The sequence below is a fragment of the Penaeus monodon genome, chromosome 8 (assembly GCF_015228065.2).
Source record: "Penaeus monodon isolate SGIC_2016 chromosome 8, NSTDA_Pmon_1, whole genome shotgun sequence".
Taxonomy (NCBI): Eukaryota; Metazoa; Arthropoda; class Malacostraca; order Decapoda; family Penaeidae; genus Penaeus; species Penaeus monodon.
The window spans coordinates 30805774-30824394 of record NC_051393.1 but is presented as its reverse complement, the minus strand read 5'-3'; the positions used below and the strand labels follow the sequence as shown (position 1 = coordinate 30824394).

Sequence of the window (18621 nt, the reverse complement as noted above, 5' to 3'; positions counted from 1 at the left end):
AGGGGCAACAGTTTATTTTTTCTTGCGCATTCCCCGCTTCTAAAGCATGTCGAACTTCGAGCAGAGAATTCAGCATCATGACACAGATTTCCAGCTTCCCCGTATTGTGCGCGGACGAGGAAAAGACGTGTCCCATGCACCCTTCGCTTCCCTTTCTTCCATGTAGAAATTTATAAGAAGCAGTACTCGCTTTCCCCATCACGCAGCGTCCAGAAGTCCTTCAGAAAGTCGCATATTGGTTCCCAAACATGAGCACACACGGGCAATTGTCTCCTGCGACCTAGTGATTACCATAACCACACTGCGCGCGCATACATCTGCCTTTTCCCATTTCATAGCGGCCGACCAATGGGAACCTGGGTTTCCCCGCCTTTCTGGCAGTCGAGGCAGCTTCCTGGTTGGGAGACTCGTGCACCGTAATTTTCTATGTCAAAGGGAAGGTAGCAATACAATTATCATTACAATATTCATTTTAAAAAGCGTATGATACTTTTGTGAATGTATTAGAGATATTAAGTTCAAAAGTAGTTAAGAGGCAGTTAGTTGTACACACACGTTCCATTACAGACAATGTTATTTTCTACATCTACCATTATCTACCTTTATTATCATAGTGATCAGAGGAGGAACTTTTCTCTCGTGTAATTTAACTGCATGTAAAGCGGATATTTTTTTCTAGAGGATGTTTTCGTTCTTATTCATGGTTCTGTAAGGGCCATTATTCTGGCAAAATATTCGCGGAAATCAGTCGTGTTGACCCTTTACATAGAGGCGATTTTCCCAGGTGATTTGACGTTACAATAATTACACTTATTCGTTCCTATCATTTATGACGTCAGCAGAATCGTATTTCCGGTTCTGCTCTATTATCGTTATTATAATATTTATTACTATCATGCCATTATTTCAATTTGCTGTCGTGGGTGAGAAATGGACGTAATTTTAACTTTTGTGAACCTTCTATCCTGTCAATTGTCTCAAGCCCATTTCCCTTATCATTGTTTTCTACGGGTTGTTTTAAGCTCTCTCCTTCGTTTGCTGTGTTTTGCGGTGCGTTCCACTCTGCAATCCCGGCTGTGTCCTCCATTTTTGTTTTGTATCATTGCTAATGTGGTTTTTATCTTCGCTTTCCCGCTGTGGGTGTTTGTGTGTGAATTTCTATTAGGAAAAGGTCATTCAAAAAAAAAAAGAAAAAAAAAATCGAAATAAGTTTGTCCATTTCACGAAATAAATTGCTCTCCGGGTTTTCTTTCCCTTAGAGGTTTATAACCTTGTGTGAACTGAGATGTTCTTTCGCTCTGACGGACACGGCCCCACCGCGATCCATGTCAACTAAATCGTAATATGTTGTGGCTGGGTAGGGTAGCCTAGTGGCGGCTGGAGGGGGTGGGGGATACGGTTGAAAATTGCGATATATTCCTGTAACATTCTAAATAGGCAATTACCCGAGCTCATAAATCTATAGGCTGCTGACACGCACCATATGTTTACCACAGTTCTAGCTGTAGTTCTTTCCCATTGTGTGTATGGTCCATCCACGGCGGGCAAGGGCTACGCACGAGAGTACGGGTAAATATAAAGGGTAAGTGTAAGCATAATTACCTTCTGCAAGTTGGTGCCGCGGTAGTCACTTCCTCCTCACTATAATTGCCTAATGGTTAAGTAATTAGCAAAATTGGATGCATGACAAGTGAACAAGACGGCGTTTTAGAAATTTAGAAAGAAAGGGAGAGGTACAGTTCGTTTGTCGCAGCGCATGCGAACTTGCAACGGTTTAAATAGCAGACTCCGAGCTTGTTTTGCTTGAAACTCAACCGCCGCGTGTTTACTTCGTAATGATGGTGTTGGTAGCCATGAAACATCTCGACAAACACACAGGCGCTTTGATTAGCACTCGACTCCAAGAATTCAACATGGTGATGCTGGATGTGAATGGCGGCTAAGTCATCGAATTTCCATATGGGATTTATTTTTCTGGTCTTTCGCTCTCCTCCCTCTCCCTCTCCCTCTCCCTCTCCCTCTCCCTCTCCCTCTCCCTCTCCCTCTCCCTCCCTCTCTCTTTCTCTCTCTCTCTCTCTCCCTCCCTCTCTCTCTCTCTCTCTCTCTCTCTCTCTCTCTCTCTCTCTCTCTCTCTCTCCCCCCCCCCCCCTCTCTCCTTCTCCACCCCCCTCACCTTCTCTCTGAAATGTCATTTATCGTTGTTCTAGATGGTGCAAGAGAAGCGAGACGGTTGGACCGAGAGGAGGAAGCCTGGTGCTCGGAGCGGTGGCAAGGGTGACTCCTAAACATAATTTTGCCTCAAAACGTTATCATCATTACCGCGGAAGTGCAACCAGTTTTTTTCTTATGACATTAATAAAATCCACAGAGCCAGCCTGTATTTTTCGTGCATTTCGTATATACGAAGGTGCACGCTATGCCACCGTAGATTAATGTCTTCTCTGCTTGTTGGGTCGTCAGTAACAGTATTGCATGACTGAATGGTTGGCTGCATTTGACTGCCGCTCAAGACATGTTCAAGAATTTGCTGAGTAACTACGGACACTCATTAATCCTGACCTTATTTGTCATGCTTTTGGGTTTGTTTGTATTTGTGTGTGTGTAAGAAGTTAGGTGGAGTTGGGGGAGTAAAGCTCTGAAGCTAATGTTAGCGATGATTTATCCTGTATTGTGGGACAGTAATGAAAGATTTACAGCTGCGATACGGTATCTGTGGCTGTGCTGAAGATTGCGAGTTGCGTGTATGTGTTAGTGTGTACAGGATCTCTGCAGTTGGAGAGAGCAGAAGCAGTTAATCTCTCGCTAACCACGACACGCCTCGACGACTGTCTTTTGTGACAGTAAATTGTAACTTATCGTAGGATATACTCCCTGCTCCCACTCTTCCTCTTCTCTATTTCTTTCCCTTTTCCTTTCCCTGTTCGTTCTCTGTTCTCCTTTGCCTTTTGTTCTCCAATATGCTTCACCCCCTGTCTTCCCCGACTCATTGGCAGACTCATTCGCTGGTGCCCTTGAAAGGAAAATGCGGGACTAAAAAACCTGCGTCCGAGGGGCGTCCTCACGAGGATCACACGTGTGACCGAGATCGGTGCCGTCCCTAGGCCTGTCAATCAGTTCGCTTGCCCGTGAATGGGCGCGCCGCAGCCAGATGCCGAAAGCCGAGTTTCGCGCAGGGTTTGGAAATCTTACAGGGACGTTTATTGGTGTCGGAATTGAGCGGTAATAGGCGCGAGAAGCTCGTTTTATTTTCTAATTCTATAAAGGAATCCGCTACTCAAGGAAGGAAATAGACATGCTTTCGCATGCGAAATAATTTATTGTAGCAACATCGATGGCGGTTACCTATATAACAAGCAAAAGAAAGCAGCGGATGGCACCCCCCCCCTCCCTCCACACCGCCACAAGGAAAGCAGGAGTGAGGCTTCTTCCTCTATTGACAAACTCTCTTTTCAAGCCAGCGAACGCCGGCTCTGCCAGTCTGATATAAAGATTTCTCATCCATTCGTGAAAGGCCATTAATACGGCTGCTATTAATGTTGATTGTTCATCTACATAAGTACGATAGAATCGCGTAGCCGTGAGCGCAAGTACTGGTGAATGGTACACACACTCTTTAATTTTTAACCAATGGTATTTCGACAGCGGGGATCGTGTGCCTTAGGCAGTAATGAATGTGTAATTATCGGCGGGAGGCTATATATTATTTATTTCGTATGTATAGACGCACGCTTATTTATATCTCGCGGAGGATAAGTGATCGGGTACACAAGACGTCACTTATTTTCCTTATTACTTGCGGAAAACGTCCTGCACCGCATCAGATACATCTTGTCCTTTTAAGGCACCGCAAGGAAGAGACGTGGTGCTCTTTACCTTATTTACCTACCTTCTGGTATGGGGAGCGGGGGTGGTGGGGGGTACGCTCCACAAGAGACCACGTCGACGGAGCTTTGACCGCCTGTCATCTCGTGGATAAATTTGTAATGTCAGTATTTGAGCGGGAACACGGGTTGTCGCCCATTACCTGCTTTGGTGGCTGTCTTCGTCAAATTCTTTGTCTGAACTTATCACAGTTCAGTCACCGCCTGTCTGTCAATCTTCTGTACATCATGTCGCCTTCAGTGCTCGCTTTCATTGCCTTTCCACTGTGCATCATCCTTATCAGTGTTGCCAGAGGTACATTTTGACTTTGCCTACGCTTACGCCAGGGAGCTCACTATCGCCGCCCTACCTGACGCACCCTCGCTGTGCACTCGTCGTATCTGCGTGGCAATCCCTTCAAATTTGTTGTTTTCTTATCATAGCGGTTTCGTGCTTTTAGCGCCTTTATTGTGCTACTTCCATTCCTAAAACACCTACATTGCGCCGAGACTCTTATAAATGAGTGAAATCGTAAATTCCATAACACTTTGCAGTCGTCGGAAACAGCATGGCACTTTCCTTAAAACATTGTTCAGCTGTGACGACGACGGTGCAGTCGGAATGATCGTACCCTGAAGCGACTGAGCGGTTTGTTTTGATATCTCGTTCGGACGAGAGAATTTGCCTGTTCTTTCGAGACGATCAGGAGGTCGTGTGGACGCTGAGACGATTATGGGTATAATTATTTTCCGCCGAGAGAGTGCGGCCATTAGTTGTAAGATAACCCAACCGTAAGTGCACCAACCAAGGCTCGCGTCAACCGGCAGGCCATCATTGCAAACGCTGCGCAGGAACCTACCTCCTTCCTTCCGTCCAGTCCGGGGAGCCTCCTTTTTTTCACGGCGTCGCTTCTTAAAAAGTTCTCTATAACCCTCTTCGTATTTCTGGGAAGATTTTATGAACGTCCTTGTATTAAAAGTCTAAGAAAAATGAGGGGTTGAGATACCATCACATATCGCAACCAGTATTTTTATTGCTACACAGCCCATTAAGGAACGCACATATTCTCACATTTTAATGTTCGCCATCTCCTAAAATGAACTTTGCACTTCACAATAGGCGGCCATTTAAAATTTAACGAATGGAAAAGTTATTCGTTTGTTTTTAACGCGAGGAGAAAAAGAAATGCATTTAGAGTAGTGAATTATTCGAGGCCCGCTACTCAGAAGTAAGTTTGCCTAATTGTGAATGCATGTACACTTGATGTTCATTAATGTGATTTTAATGGAGTCAGATTACAAAGTAGAATGTGTGTGCAGGGCGACCGAACCCGGGACTTACGTTTGTTTCTTTCGCCTGCTTGTTTAGCCTGGACTTTATTGGTAGTTTTTTTTCATCGATTAGTAATCAACCTTGACTGTGTTTTAGGTGAGAATTGCCTTTCATTGAAATCTCTTGTTCATAGATGTTGACCTGGTGTAAGGTACGCGCTAATGCAAGGGCGCGGACTCTAATGCGAGTTTTCAAGAGTGGCTGCAGCGAACCTCAAACACGTCCATCAAGAGGCTGAAGGGATGGAGAGGAACACGAACATTTTAGCTTGATTTTTATTGAAGGCAAAATGTGTTTTTGTTTGCAGGTTTAATTTCCTGCGTCCTTGCTTCCTCTGAGATCGGTTTATACTTCTCTCGTCAAGATATTGTTCTGTTTGAGTCCCTGTCCCCGCCTCCCCACTTCGGGCTGTTCCACTCTTTTTAAATCAGTCTCTGAATCGGTTTGGTCCTCTCCACAGCCGCCCTTTTTATGCTTATCTAACCTAAATAAATAAAGGGCCTGCACCTCCGCCCCATCCAAAGTACACTCCAATCTCCACGCGCCTTCTCCCTCCCTTTAAGAATTCTGCATCGAGTTCCGACCAACATCACTTTCTCCCCTTCACTCGCTCACTCCTTTCCTTTGTTCAAGTCTCAAAAGTTATATATTTTCTGGCGCACCCGTATAACACGTTTGACAGAAATAGGTCAGCGCGGAAAAGTGCAACCCCGTGAGCGATCTTCCAGCAATCAGCATCATGTTTTCAATATTGCAGGAACCTTATTGATGGTGCCTCAACACGCGCGCTTTTGCTGTAGTTTTGTATTTTATGAATTTGGTAAGTAAGAACCATTTTTATTAAGGGTTTGCCAGCTATAGGAATACGATAAAATTGCTCTCGACACTGATTGGATGAGATGAATAATAATGTTATAAGTACACTTGTGTTTTATTTTATCATATTCTCATACTTCATTCTTATTTATTTTTACTTAGAAAACGAAGGATATTTGTAGCTCATATTTACTGTTAGCTGTATTTTTTTCTCTTTCATTTCCGCTGAGCATTGTAGGAGCTCCAAGATTTTCTACTGGAGGGTATCGGCGTAGCTTTGGATTTTACGAGTTTTCGAATGTATTTGTTGATTTTACTGTCGCTACCAAATACTTTTGCTTTCATTTTAGCATACAGAACTAGCAGTTCTTGCTGAAGTATTTCGCACATTTGTCTCATTCGGATTTTCCTTTATTCTAAGTATTAAACTTTTTTTGAACATGACTAAATTTCCCAATTGATTTGTGCTATTACTCGAAGCCGCGTCGCCGACCGAGCCTTCCCCGAAAAGCCGTTAGTTCCCATAGTTTGATCACGTCTCGGGCGGCCTACTCGCGGCGGGTGATCCAACAGGGAGAGTAAGCAAGCCCAGAAACTGCGGCCGTATTACAATTACGATTTGGTGTAATAACCGAAAATTACGGATAATGGCCGCCTGAGAGTGGAGGAGAACCTGAGCTTCCTAAACTGTGCGGATAATCGTTGTGGAGACCTGTAGAAAGCCTTGGATGGAATAGGCAGTGAGCGTGTAATTCCGATGGCTTTCGATAGATAAAATAATTTCCCCGATTGACAGTCTATTTTCCAATTTTTTATTTTAATAATTTTCCATCGGCGATTATGGAGAGACGAAAGGAAAAAATGTGCGCGCATTTCTTTTTCCTTGTTCGGGTAAAGAAATATTTAAAGGAGAGAACGCCATACATCCTAAGATAAGTAGGTGCATGTACGACTGTTTCAGTAATTTCTCTTTGATATCCGGCCTCTTTGCAAAGCTTTCCCTTCCCTCCACGCCGGAGCCCAACTGTAGAACAATAAGAGAAGTAATTTATATCAGTCAGAGCAGAATACGATGATGAAGTGGAACCCGCCATGACACAGCAGCGAGCGGGAAAACCTCCAGAATTGCATTAATGATTCTATTTTGTTTTCTCGATCGCTTCATTCGCAGACTTTTGCAAACTGGAGTGTATTATAAATGCTTTATGACATGTCTGACATTTCGGGACAATGACACGAGAGTTCTCGTTTCGACATTCCGACGCTTCATTATCTAAATGATCTTCCCATTCATGACGAACTTTGGAATATCAAGTAGCATTGTCATGTAGTATATACTGATTACATTAGTGACATTTCTCTACACTATGGTCAGCGGGAAGACCGTTATCTGAGGTTTCAGTTAATGTGAAAGGGTTATGCGACGTAATATTCATGAGTGTCTCCCGTGAACCTAACCTTCACCGCCATGACAATACGCTACGCTCGGCCAGGATAATTTGAATAAATGTCACAAGCTATTATTTTTACCGTGGAAGGGCCGGCCATTTTAATATTCGCATATTCAGTAAATGTCATGAATGGTTGACTTCGATGTAAGGCCCTCCGAACAAAACCCAGCAGGATATGAATCGCAGTTTGAAGAATGGACATTAGAATTCTCTAAATGTTTTTTGTCTGTCTCGTAGCCGGACAATGAAGGGGGGCCTAATTCAACTCGTGAATAAAAATACATAATCATTGCTTGTTTTGTTCATTATTGTGGGAGACCTTTTGTCAGTGTGTTAGTAGCATCGGGCTGACTGTGCAGAAACATCATTGTCACGGAAATATTACTCGAAACAAATTTATAAAGTAAGGCGGTCGAGCGCGCTGCCGGCCGCTCGTTCGACCCCGGACATCAAGCCCCGATTCTACAGAACATTAAAGATTATCCCTTTCCACACAAACTGTTCCCAAGAAAAAAAGCATACAACTACATGTAAATTTTTGTCGGTATTCTGCTAAAAGATAATGAGGGGTTAACATTTCGGCAAGTGACGGCTCGCTGTCAGCAGCCAGGCCTCGCCATGATGGAGCGGCCGCACCACCGCCGGCCACCGAGTCCACGCTAGTCTCAGGCCATCTCTTCTCTCTGTCTCCTTCGATTTTCGTCTTCATTAGCCTATTTTCCTTTCTAATATTGAGGGTATATATTTATTATATTTTTTCGTCATCAACGTTTAATGAAACAGTTTTGCTATGATTGCAGGCGACTATAGCGGTTGTGCGTTTGTGCAATTTTCCCTCTCGCGCTATTTTCATATGTTTTTCTTTCTGGTTGTTATTTCTATGGTGTAGCGACCTTGATAATTTATATATTAATGCACCAGAGTAAACGTAGAAAAGGATTATTTGGAAGAAAATAAAGCATATCAGACGGAGTTATGAAAGTATTTTGAGGGTTGGATGTTAGTAGGGTAATGGGAAAATTCAACAATTACTTCAGTTTTATATAGTCAACTGAAGACACAAGTAGTTACCAAACAAGATGCCGCGACTGAATTATTTTACGAATTTTGGTAACGCATTTCTTGTCATTGTTCCATTGTAATTGAAAAAGTTTGCTAGAGAATTATGGGAGGACCTCAGCCCATCAGCCGAACAATAGACAGGTAATTTGAGTCAAGTAATTTTACGCAATTTGCCCACAAGTTTGTCCTATCGTTATGTATGCGAAAATAATTCATATTCAATTCAAATCACATCGAGGCGCGCCCAAATATGAAGATGACATTTCCCTTATTTTGTATTTTTATTTTGGTAAGGGTTCGGAAGTTTTTTCATTTTCTTTTTTCATTTTGAATTCAGGGAATGAACGTTATTGAAGAAAATTCATACCGTAGAGTATCAAGGAGTGAGCGCCAAAGTTAACTAAACACAAATGTTTCATGTCTTGCCCAATGGCTCTGAATTGCAAATCGCCCAAATTGCCAGGTACCTTGCAACGTTATTATGTCAAACAAATGAAAATATAACTTTGCAATCTCCCAAGTTTTGTTTGTAGTTATTGCACGCGGCAGGGAGGGCCAGGACGGGTCTAGTCACGTTATTGGACCAACCTGATCTTGGATTGTAATATCTAATTTATCAATAAAGATGTCAGATTTATACATTAAGCTCACCGAAGTTGGTCAGTTTATGTCCTAGATTTTTTTTTATCGGATAAATGTTCTCTTCTCCCTTGATTCCACTGCCTGTGAACATCTGCTCTTTTCTCGTACTGTCCGAGGTGATGCATAATTCAGCGAGGACCAATTCTCACTGAACGATGAAAAAGTATATAATTGCCTTAGTCATTATGCATGTGTTATAATTATGAAAAGTCTGCGGGGATGGCGTTGCCTATCAATCCTGGCGTTTTCGGTGTTATTTTTTGGCGTACGTGTTCTGTTTCTTTCTTCTTCCAAATCGTTTGGATCTGTTTGAAAATTTAGGTTCTAAGTACTGTGATGTGATATTATAGTACTGGGAGTGTGTGACAATTGTGAATGTTTTTTCTTTCCGTTATGCTTTGGAATTATGTCATAGCTTTATCATTGTAGGAATGAAAACGGTAAATTGTAAGTGTGCTGCAGTATACCTGTTTCTCTGTATCTGTCTGTGTAAACTTACGGCACTATTTTCTAAACATATGCTGTGGGTTTCCTGCAGTAACTTAGAGGGCCGTGAAGACAAATGAAAAACTCAGCGCGCACACACTTGATTATGAACTTTTTTAAATGCTCAAGCTTTCCATTACACTTAGTCATTCTAGTTACAAAAATGGTTTAAAGTGAACTTGGATATCCCATAGCCGTATTAACCTCCAGGTGATTAGAAATTATATTTATTATTTGTCATGTGAGACGTTTTCGATGAATCACTGCGGTGGTCAGCTGAGCAGCTGATAGTTTCACACGTAAAATATTAGGTCATATGTGAGGCTTCACAACTGCCACGGTCCAGATACATTAATTGCCGTCAAATGTCATCATAAAATTGTTATCACTGCCATCCAATCTCTGGTCACCTTGTTGGTAATCGCTTCTTCACTCTCCACTTAGCTCGCCTCAAAAATACATGTCGCAGATTTTCTTTGTTATATATATGTAGTGTATAATAGAGGAATTTCTGTATCCACATCAGAGTTGGGATCTGTACAATTCGCTTACTTTAATTGTCCTGCTCATTAGGATATCATAATGCATGAATCAGTATATAACGATACAACTCCTTCGCAGATTCGTACCAGGCCCAAGTGCAGGCGGCGTGGCAGAAGAGCTGGAACCAGACACAGAGCCTTCTCCAGAACCTGCGGTTCCGGGAGCGCGGGCCCCTCAAGTCCTGGAGGCCTGAGACCATGGCCGAGGCAATCCACGCCGTGCTGAAGGAAGGCCTGTCCCTGTCTCAGGTGAGCCGCCTTTGATAAGAGTCCGTTTCACAATATCATGACAGAATGCCTACACGATTATTTTTATTAGTCTGCAAGAAAAGCACGATCAAAGTAAGCACTAGTTAATGTTTCCTCGCCCATTTCAGGCTGCCAGAAAGTATGACATCCCGTACCCAACGTTTGTGTTGTATGCCAACCGCGTTCACAACCTGCTGGGGCCTTCCAACGAGCCGGGAGACATGCGACCGAAGGGCCGAGGGCGTCCCCAGAGAATACTGCTCGGGTGCTGGCCCGAGGAGCAGATCAAGGGCGTGATCAGGGCCGTCGTGTTCAGAGACACCTCAGTGTTCAGGGAAAATGAGCATAAGGTGGGAGGGAAGACTAAGGTATTTAAACTTGATGTTATAAATGTGATCACATTTTATTTTTATTGTCACCATTACTTTATTTCCCTTTTTTTCTCATTTTCCATAAGACTTCGTCTTAACTTTTTATTTTCATAATCCATACGGTATTATGAATTTCATTATCACTGTAATCAGCATTTCATCATCATCGTTATTGTTATTTTTGTTTGTAGTAAGAGAAGAAGATACCTGATAATAATGATAGTATCAATATAAAAATAGTTAACAATATTAATAATAGTATTTCTAGTGATTTTTTAAATATTTTTACTGTTTATCATCATTATTATTATTATTGTTATTATTATTTTCATTTTCATCTTCACCACCACCATCAATCATCACCATCATCATCATCATCCTTTTTTCATTATTCTTTTCATCCCTATCATTAATGAGGATGATAATGATGATAATAATAATAATGGTGATAACAATGATAGTAACAATGATAAATATACTAGTCTCATACTTTGTACTTTTATTCCTATTCCAGCTGTTATTCTTATTATTGCGATTATTTACATTCTTGCTGCTGCCGCCTTTGCTGAAGTAGAAAGTAGCAAATAATGATAATATTGATAAAAAATGTTAGCAATTTAAATAATAGTATTGATATTGATAGTTTTTACATTTATAGTTTATATCATCATTATTCATCATTAATCATCATCATCATCAATAATAATCATCATCATCATCATCAATAATCATCATCATCATCAATAATCATCATCATCATCATCAATAATCATAATCTCCTCATCCCCATCATCAAGCATCAGTGATGGTGATGATGAGAATGAGGATGACAATAAAGAGAATGACGAAGGATAAGGATAACGACAATAATAATAGTGATAAATGATAAAAACTATATATATAACTAAAAACTTACTTTTTCTAATTTTTCATGTTACCTATCATACCTTTCTATCTTTACATTTTTCTTTAATGTAAGCAATATTATCAGCAGCAGCAGCATGATTAGTGTTATTACTGATATTTCATCACTTATTATTTTTTTATTGTTCTCATTATCACCATTTGCATTATACAGCATAAGCATCTTCATGACAGTATTGTGTTACTTTTTTATTAATTTGTTTTATAATCTGTCACATTGATTAATCTGTTAAAATTATTTTTTTTATGATGATTATCATTGGTATTATTTACCCATTTATTCACATCCCAAACTGCACATTACTCTGTTATAATTATATCTTGATGTGAATTGTCTGTAGAGTTTGAATCTGATATTCACTTGTTCTTCTCACTATTATAATGATTTAGTCAATGTATGTAATGTTGAAATGGACTAATATTTGCATCCAAGTTTGCATTGTTATTGGATTTTATATGGGCCACTCTTAAATAGTCACAAAATCTTTCACTATAAATGTATCCACACACCTGCACGGAATCAAGACTTGTCACATATTTAAGCAGATATTTGAATGTCTTGATGTTTTATGATACCTTTCATTCCTCTCCCCCATATACTTCACAATATTGATGTTCAAAGTAACTTGTAGGATTAATCCCACAAATTTTATTTAGAGGCAATGTTCACTCTGTATTTCTCTTTGCTTTCTGTAGGAAAACAAGCAGCCAGCTACACCCAAGGTGCCACGGGTTAGTATTGTGTGTTTTTAGACTAGATGTATTTGACTCATGGTATAGTTTGTAACGTTTGTAATAGATTGTACTTTTTCATTTGTATAAAATGTAACATGATTTCTTATTGCTGTTTTTCCCTTACTTGAAGTTTGAGTACAATGAGTAGAAAATTAATATGGTGACCACAAAAGTTAGTACAACATGAAAATGCTGTAGGATATATCTCAGAAATTCTGGAGTTAAATAAATAATTAGATTAACTTTGACCATTGATCAGAATGAGAAACTTCGAAAGGTGGACACTTTGGATAGATCTCAGCTTTTCTGGGTTGATGCAGAATTCATGACGACCTTTCCAGATCAGTCTTGACGAATAATTGGAGGTCAATAATATAGCCATCATATGTACATTTTCCTGGTCACTAATTATTGTATTTTTTTTTTCTTTGTATGGCAAGTGATTTTTGGAAAAGTAAAATATTTTCTTTTTTCTTTTTTTTTACAGCCGGATGATCCAGCCAATGCTCTGATTAAGCCCAATGGACCCATGGTTCCCAATACTTCAGGCATCCTCCCCAATGTGTCTGGAGCTTTAGCTAACACCTCGGGCATTTTACCCAACACCTCGGGCATTTTACCCAACACCTCGGGCATTTTACCTAACACTTCGGGCATTTTACCCAACACCTCAGGTGTTCTACCCAATGCTTCAGGTCTTCTGCCTAATGCTACTGGAATTCTGCCACCATTTATGCTGGATACTCCTGACAATGGTAGTATTTCCACTGCTCCAAGCACTCCAGCTCCATCTACCCCAGCCCCATCTACACCTGCACCCAATACTCCCATTCCTGCACCTACAACACCAGCTGCTTCTACTGCTTCTACACCAGTTTCTGTACCTATGACAACTCCACCTACTCCAGGAAGCCTTATGGCCACAGCAGCTGACAGCCCATCTTCAAGTGAGTCTCGTGTGGTGAACAGTTCCACCACAGTAGGCAGTTCTCCTCAGCCATCAGGAGAAAATGCCACTGGATCTGCTGCTCTCAGTACTCATACATTAACTTCTTCTGTCTTGTCCTCACCTGTATTCAGTCTTAGCAACAGTAACAGCGACACCAGTAATGCCAGTATTATCAATGGAACACCATCAGTCAGTCCAACTGTTGGCAGCCAGCAACAGCCAAAACCTGCCCATCAGCCACAGCATTCACCACAGCAACAAAAGCAGCCACAGCAGCAGCAGCAGCCACAACAACAGCAGCAGCAGCAACAGCAGCAGCAGCAGCAGCAACAACAACAACAACAACAACAACAACAACAGCAGCAGCAGCAGCAGCAGCAACAGCAGCAACAACAGCAGCAGCCACCACAGTCTTCATCTCATCAATCACAACCACAGTCACAACAGTCTCCACAGCAGCAGCCACAGCAGCAACCACAACAGCAGCCACAGCAACAGCAGCAGCAGCAGCCATCTCAGTCTCAGCAACAACAGTCACAGTCACAAGGTCAAACAAAAGCACAAGCTCAGCCACAAGCACAACAGCAACAGCAACAACCACCTCAGCCTCAACCAAAACAACAGCTACAATCACATCCTCAGCAGCAGCCACAGCAGCCCCCACAGCATAATCACCAGCAACAGCCACACCACCATCAACAACAGCATCATCACCACCACCAGCAACATCAGCAACAGCAATCACATCATCATCAACAGCCTCATCATCATCCTCAATCTCAACATGCACATCAGCATCACCAGCATCAACACCAGCAGCCACATCACCAGCATCATCAGCCACAATCACAACATACATCACAGCAACATGCACCACAGCATACACCTCAGCATCATCAGACACAACCCCTGCCACTTGGAGGGTTATTGCCAGGTGGTCTGCCTTCACCATTAGCAACATCTTTAGCCTCCCCTGCCCACCTAGCTCGTTTGTTTGGAGAAAGCGCCTCCCATCACCACCTTCCTGGTCATCAGCCACATCCTCAGCACCCACAGGCCCCAATTAGTCCATTCCATCCTGGCTTTCCCCGCCACCCACACCCTTCTGCTGCCATGCAGGTTCTGAATGCCATGAACAGCTTAAATGCACATGCCTCTCGAATAAATTCAGATGATTCAGATCCATCACCGGAATCAATTTTGTTCAGTAAAATGACAAGTTCACATGTAAATCCAGCTCATAGCAGTGCTGAGGCTAATGCTCGAACTGGCCCTGGTCATAGTCAGTTTGACAGCCATAGCAGTAGTGCTGCTCTTGCAGGTATGGTAGATCGATCATCACTTATGTATAGAGATGGCTTGGACACAATCAAGTCTGAACCAGAACCAATTCTGAACTAAGGTGTTTGCAGACGATTCATTAATGGCCCCTACTTGATATATAGAACAATGGCGTTTCTAAAACTGAGGACACATGTTTCAAAAGTGAAAAAGGAATTTAGAAACCCTATTATTGTGAAAGTTTTTGTTGGGACCATATACTCTTTTAAGAATTTTTTTTCTTTTATCTTCAGTCTCCCTGTAATAGGGAATAGATTGGGTGATTGTGTAAATAAATTGTACTAATATGTAGCTTTGCAAGTGCATTTGCCCTAGAATGATTGGGCATTACCTCATAGTGAAACTCATTCATACACATTGTCACTGTACAAACTGAACATGCCAATATTCTGCTTCTGTATATAGTAAAGGTGACTTGTGTATGTACCTCAGTGTGCCGCCTTGCACCCTTCACTGTGAGTCTGAAAAATACGTTTTTGTACCTTTGTAAAAGGTATTGTTGCTTTATCTGTTAGGATAGAAGCTAATGTAGGTTAGAACCTAGGAGGTCTTGGTTGCAATAGCATATTTAATTTATTTGCTAATCCAAGAAAACACCTGCTTTTACAATAATCCAACAGTAAGGCGTGAAATTATATAAAGAGCCAATTGGGAAGAATGTTATTTAACCCATTTGGCAAGCGGCAGGGCTTTCACGCCTGTCCACTAAGTAGTGTTTATCCCAAGTATGTGATAATTAAGCAGATGATAATGATATGAATTTAAAGTACTGAAAACCCTTTCAGAATAAAATACACAATGATGATTGGAATTTTACAGTATATTTGTATTTAATGTGTATCAAAGCAAAGCAGCTTTTTGTTTGCACTGATACTACAGGATAAGAAAATAAGGAACTGTATTGTATAATGAGACTTTTGTGTGTTTTAGAATATCAAATGGTAAATATGAAATTTATATGATTCATTGTTATAGCATTTGTTAAGTATGTAGTTCAGTTTTGGATCAAGATATCCAAGATCTGTTGTTCTTACTTTCCCATTGATTTAGAGACCTATACAATTATATAACCAAAGTATACATGATAGGTTAAGGTTATTTTAATACTTGTAGTTTGTAAGATGTGACCATAGTTTTAAGAAGTGAAGTGTTGCACACTCAGTGTTCCCTGCCTCTCCACACAATATTTGTATTTCACTAAATATTTGTTCCTGGTCGTACTGGGATCATGACTTATTTTAGCGAATGGAGAAGCAGAGATAAATGCTGAATGATTGATCCTTAGAATAGATGTTACCAGTATAATATGGAAAGTAAAGCAGCAGAGAGTCTGGCTAGGAAACACTTGTTTAGTGGTTTTCCTCTATTCAGGATATTTTTTCCTTAATTATTCATTCTCCAAGGTTTCATATCAGCTTCTAGGATAATTTCTAAACTCCTAGCTATTATCACATTCCCATTCAGATTGTCTGCTGCATGTTCACCTTTACCTTAATTATAGTTTTATGTTCTTTATTATATAGCACTTAATATGCATTTCTGTAAGTATAATACCTTTATGCTGTTATTTATGTTAGTGATATCTTATAACCCTCCCAACACCCCTCAGGCTGCTATTGGGAATTCCTAGTTTGTCTAATCATGTATCTGTACATTTATTCCAGTAAAAATGTTAAATTATAAATCCAGGTGAATAAAAATGGGCCAGTAGTGTGCTCAGTTTTTCCAGTTTGGCAATTCCATGTGCCAATGAAACACTAATTTCTGAAATCCCTGGAAAGCAGTGTCTGATCAGCCCAATAGCTGGCCATTTGTACATATTGTGACATAGAACACAAATCTGGCCATGTGGCAAGGTGGGTTCCACCTGCCTCTTGTGTGTGTATGTAGTAGCTTTGTTGTGGTGCCCCAAGTGTCGTTATTGTCGTCATTACGGCATCGGAATCTGTCTGTCATCCAGCTCCCTGTACTACTGCTGTATGCATGTTTGTTGGTAATTGTATTGTGGTTGGTAATATAGATCACTAATCAGCATATGAAGAATGTACTATTGGGTACTAGAACCTTAAAAATAAAAAAAATAATAAAAAATAAAATAAAAAAAACATCCCCATATGATATCAGTCTTAATAAAAAAAAAAAAAAAAAAAAAAAAAAGGAATTGTTCTTCAGTGTATTGCCAAGTCCATATAGACAAGGATAGATGAACTGGTAGATGTTTGGCCTGGTGCCATAGGGAGGGATGTGCCTGTAGATGCTCTAAATAAACGCTATCTTAAAATGTATTTTATTTTATTTTCCTCAAGACATTTTATTTGGTGAAGTATTCCTGACAAATTTATATACTGTATCAATTTATAAATTCCAAGAAAAAAAAGGACAGAGAAAAAAATTGGACACCATTTCTCTTTTATTTTGCCATGTGGCTTCATGATGGTGAAACTTGCCTATACACACACAATGTACAGGGAACGAACCAATGCAAACCAATGAAGCTGCAGAAACCAATGATAATACAGACTATACGGCATGACGAAAGCCCCACCTGAACGAACAGCACCTTGGAGGGAAGTGGCCGTTCTTCAAGAGTGGGATTCCATAACTGTTACATAATAATTACTGTCTTATACACTACAAATATATACAAAAATCTTACTCCACCAAATGAAACATACAACTGAATGCTGATACTCTACAAAATATGACCAATCTTGGAGTGCCAGCGTTGGAGGGAAAACAAGATTGGACATGGGCACCACAGTACCCGAGGCTCCTTGTCCGCAGAGGAACTATACAGTTTGGGATTTATAAAATAATCAATATACTTTTAACAATTTTTTTTTCTGCATGTGAGGCCTTACGCATCAATTACTGAATGAAACAGTAACTAGGTCACTTCTGGGGTAACTACAGATGGTCAGGAGGGGATCGAACTGGAACCGTCAATTCCTTACTGTACCACATAACCAATAAGTAGCCTTATCACATCCTGGGGCCAGCACTCTTTCATAACAAACTCCAGTTTTCATGTGGAGTCCAGAAATCACATCCTTGCACTTAAATTACACATAATCACTTTGGTTGTACTGTCTTTTGTCACTTTTAACAGTTCCTATTTTAAGAGCACTTTCCATTTCTGCCTGAAAAAACGTTTGTAATATTGATCTTTCAGGCTAAACTGAAGTCTTTCAATTTTTCTGCATGAAAAAGTACAAGTTTTCTGCTGCAAACAAAGGCTAATAATAATGTAGTATCCTTCAGTAGTCCAATATTATTAGCCCTGTTAAAGTAATTTTTCTAGAAAGAAATGCAGTCTTATTTTATGGTCTAAGATAAGAGGAGTTCTTTTCAGTTAACAGGACTTGTCTGCCAAGTAACACAAGCAGAACATTGTTTAAGCAAACAAGGCATCTAGGTTGCCCTCCTCTCATCCATAATAGGTCCTAGGATGACACCAACTGACACTTTGTTTAACTCTTTCATGGTCACTCCCACAGGGCCATACTATCTCAAGCCAGTCCACAAGTAGCCGTTAGTGAATGATGAGCAAGTTGTTCCCAGCCGCGTTTGCACCACATGTGGCGGACATATAGATTTTTGGCGCTGTCTTCCATCTCCTGGCCCCAGTCACTTCTGTGTTCCTACAATTATTCAATCATTCATTGCCCAACATTAATTTTTCTTTGTAGAATAACAACAGGTCAATAAACTTTCTCATAGAAAAATAATAAACCATTATAACATATCTTTTAATCTCTAATCTTGATAACATCTCCTGCTACCTAACATTCAACTTGGTGATGTGCAAAGAAAATACAGGGGTTAGGGAAGTTTCCTCAAGTACACTGTGTATCTACATT

General features: G+C 40.6%; 2 protein-coding genes across 3 annotated transcripts in view; one reads left to right on the top strand and one right to left on the bottom strand.

Annotated features, from left to right (window-relative positions):
- LOC119576308 (myb-like protein Q) overlaps positions 1-17042 on the top strand; it is a 151498-nt gene extending 134456 nt beyond the window's left edge. The window contains exons 3-6 of one of the 2 annotated variants that reach the window (XM_037923928.1): positions 10272-10441; positions 10570-10791; positions 12433-12468; positions 12959-17042. In XM_037923928.1, the coding sequence (XP_037779856.1) occupies positions 10272-10441; positions 10570-10791; positions 12433-12468; positions 12959-14821 (2291 nt within the window). In that variant the 3' untranslated portion in view covers positions 14822-17042. Of the gene's footprint in view, positions 1-10271; positions 10442-10569; positions 10810-12432; positions 12469-12958 lie in introns of both variants that reach the window. The other variant, XM_037923927.1, reaches the window with a different exon arrangement.
- A 116-nt stretch (positions 17043-17158) lies between these two features.
- LOC119576306 (trithorax group protein osa-like) overlaps positions 17159-18621 on the bottom strand; it is a gene marked incomplete in the record, with an annotated part of 91382 nt that continues 89919 nt past the window's right edge. The window contains 1 exon segment of the mRNA XM_037923926.1: positions 17159-18621. This exon segment is cut by the window's right edge and continues 1349 nt beyond it.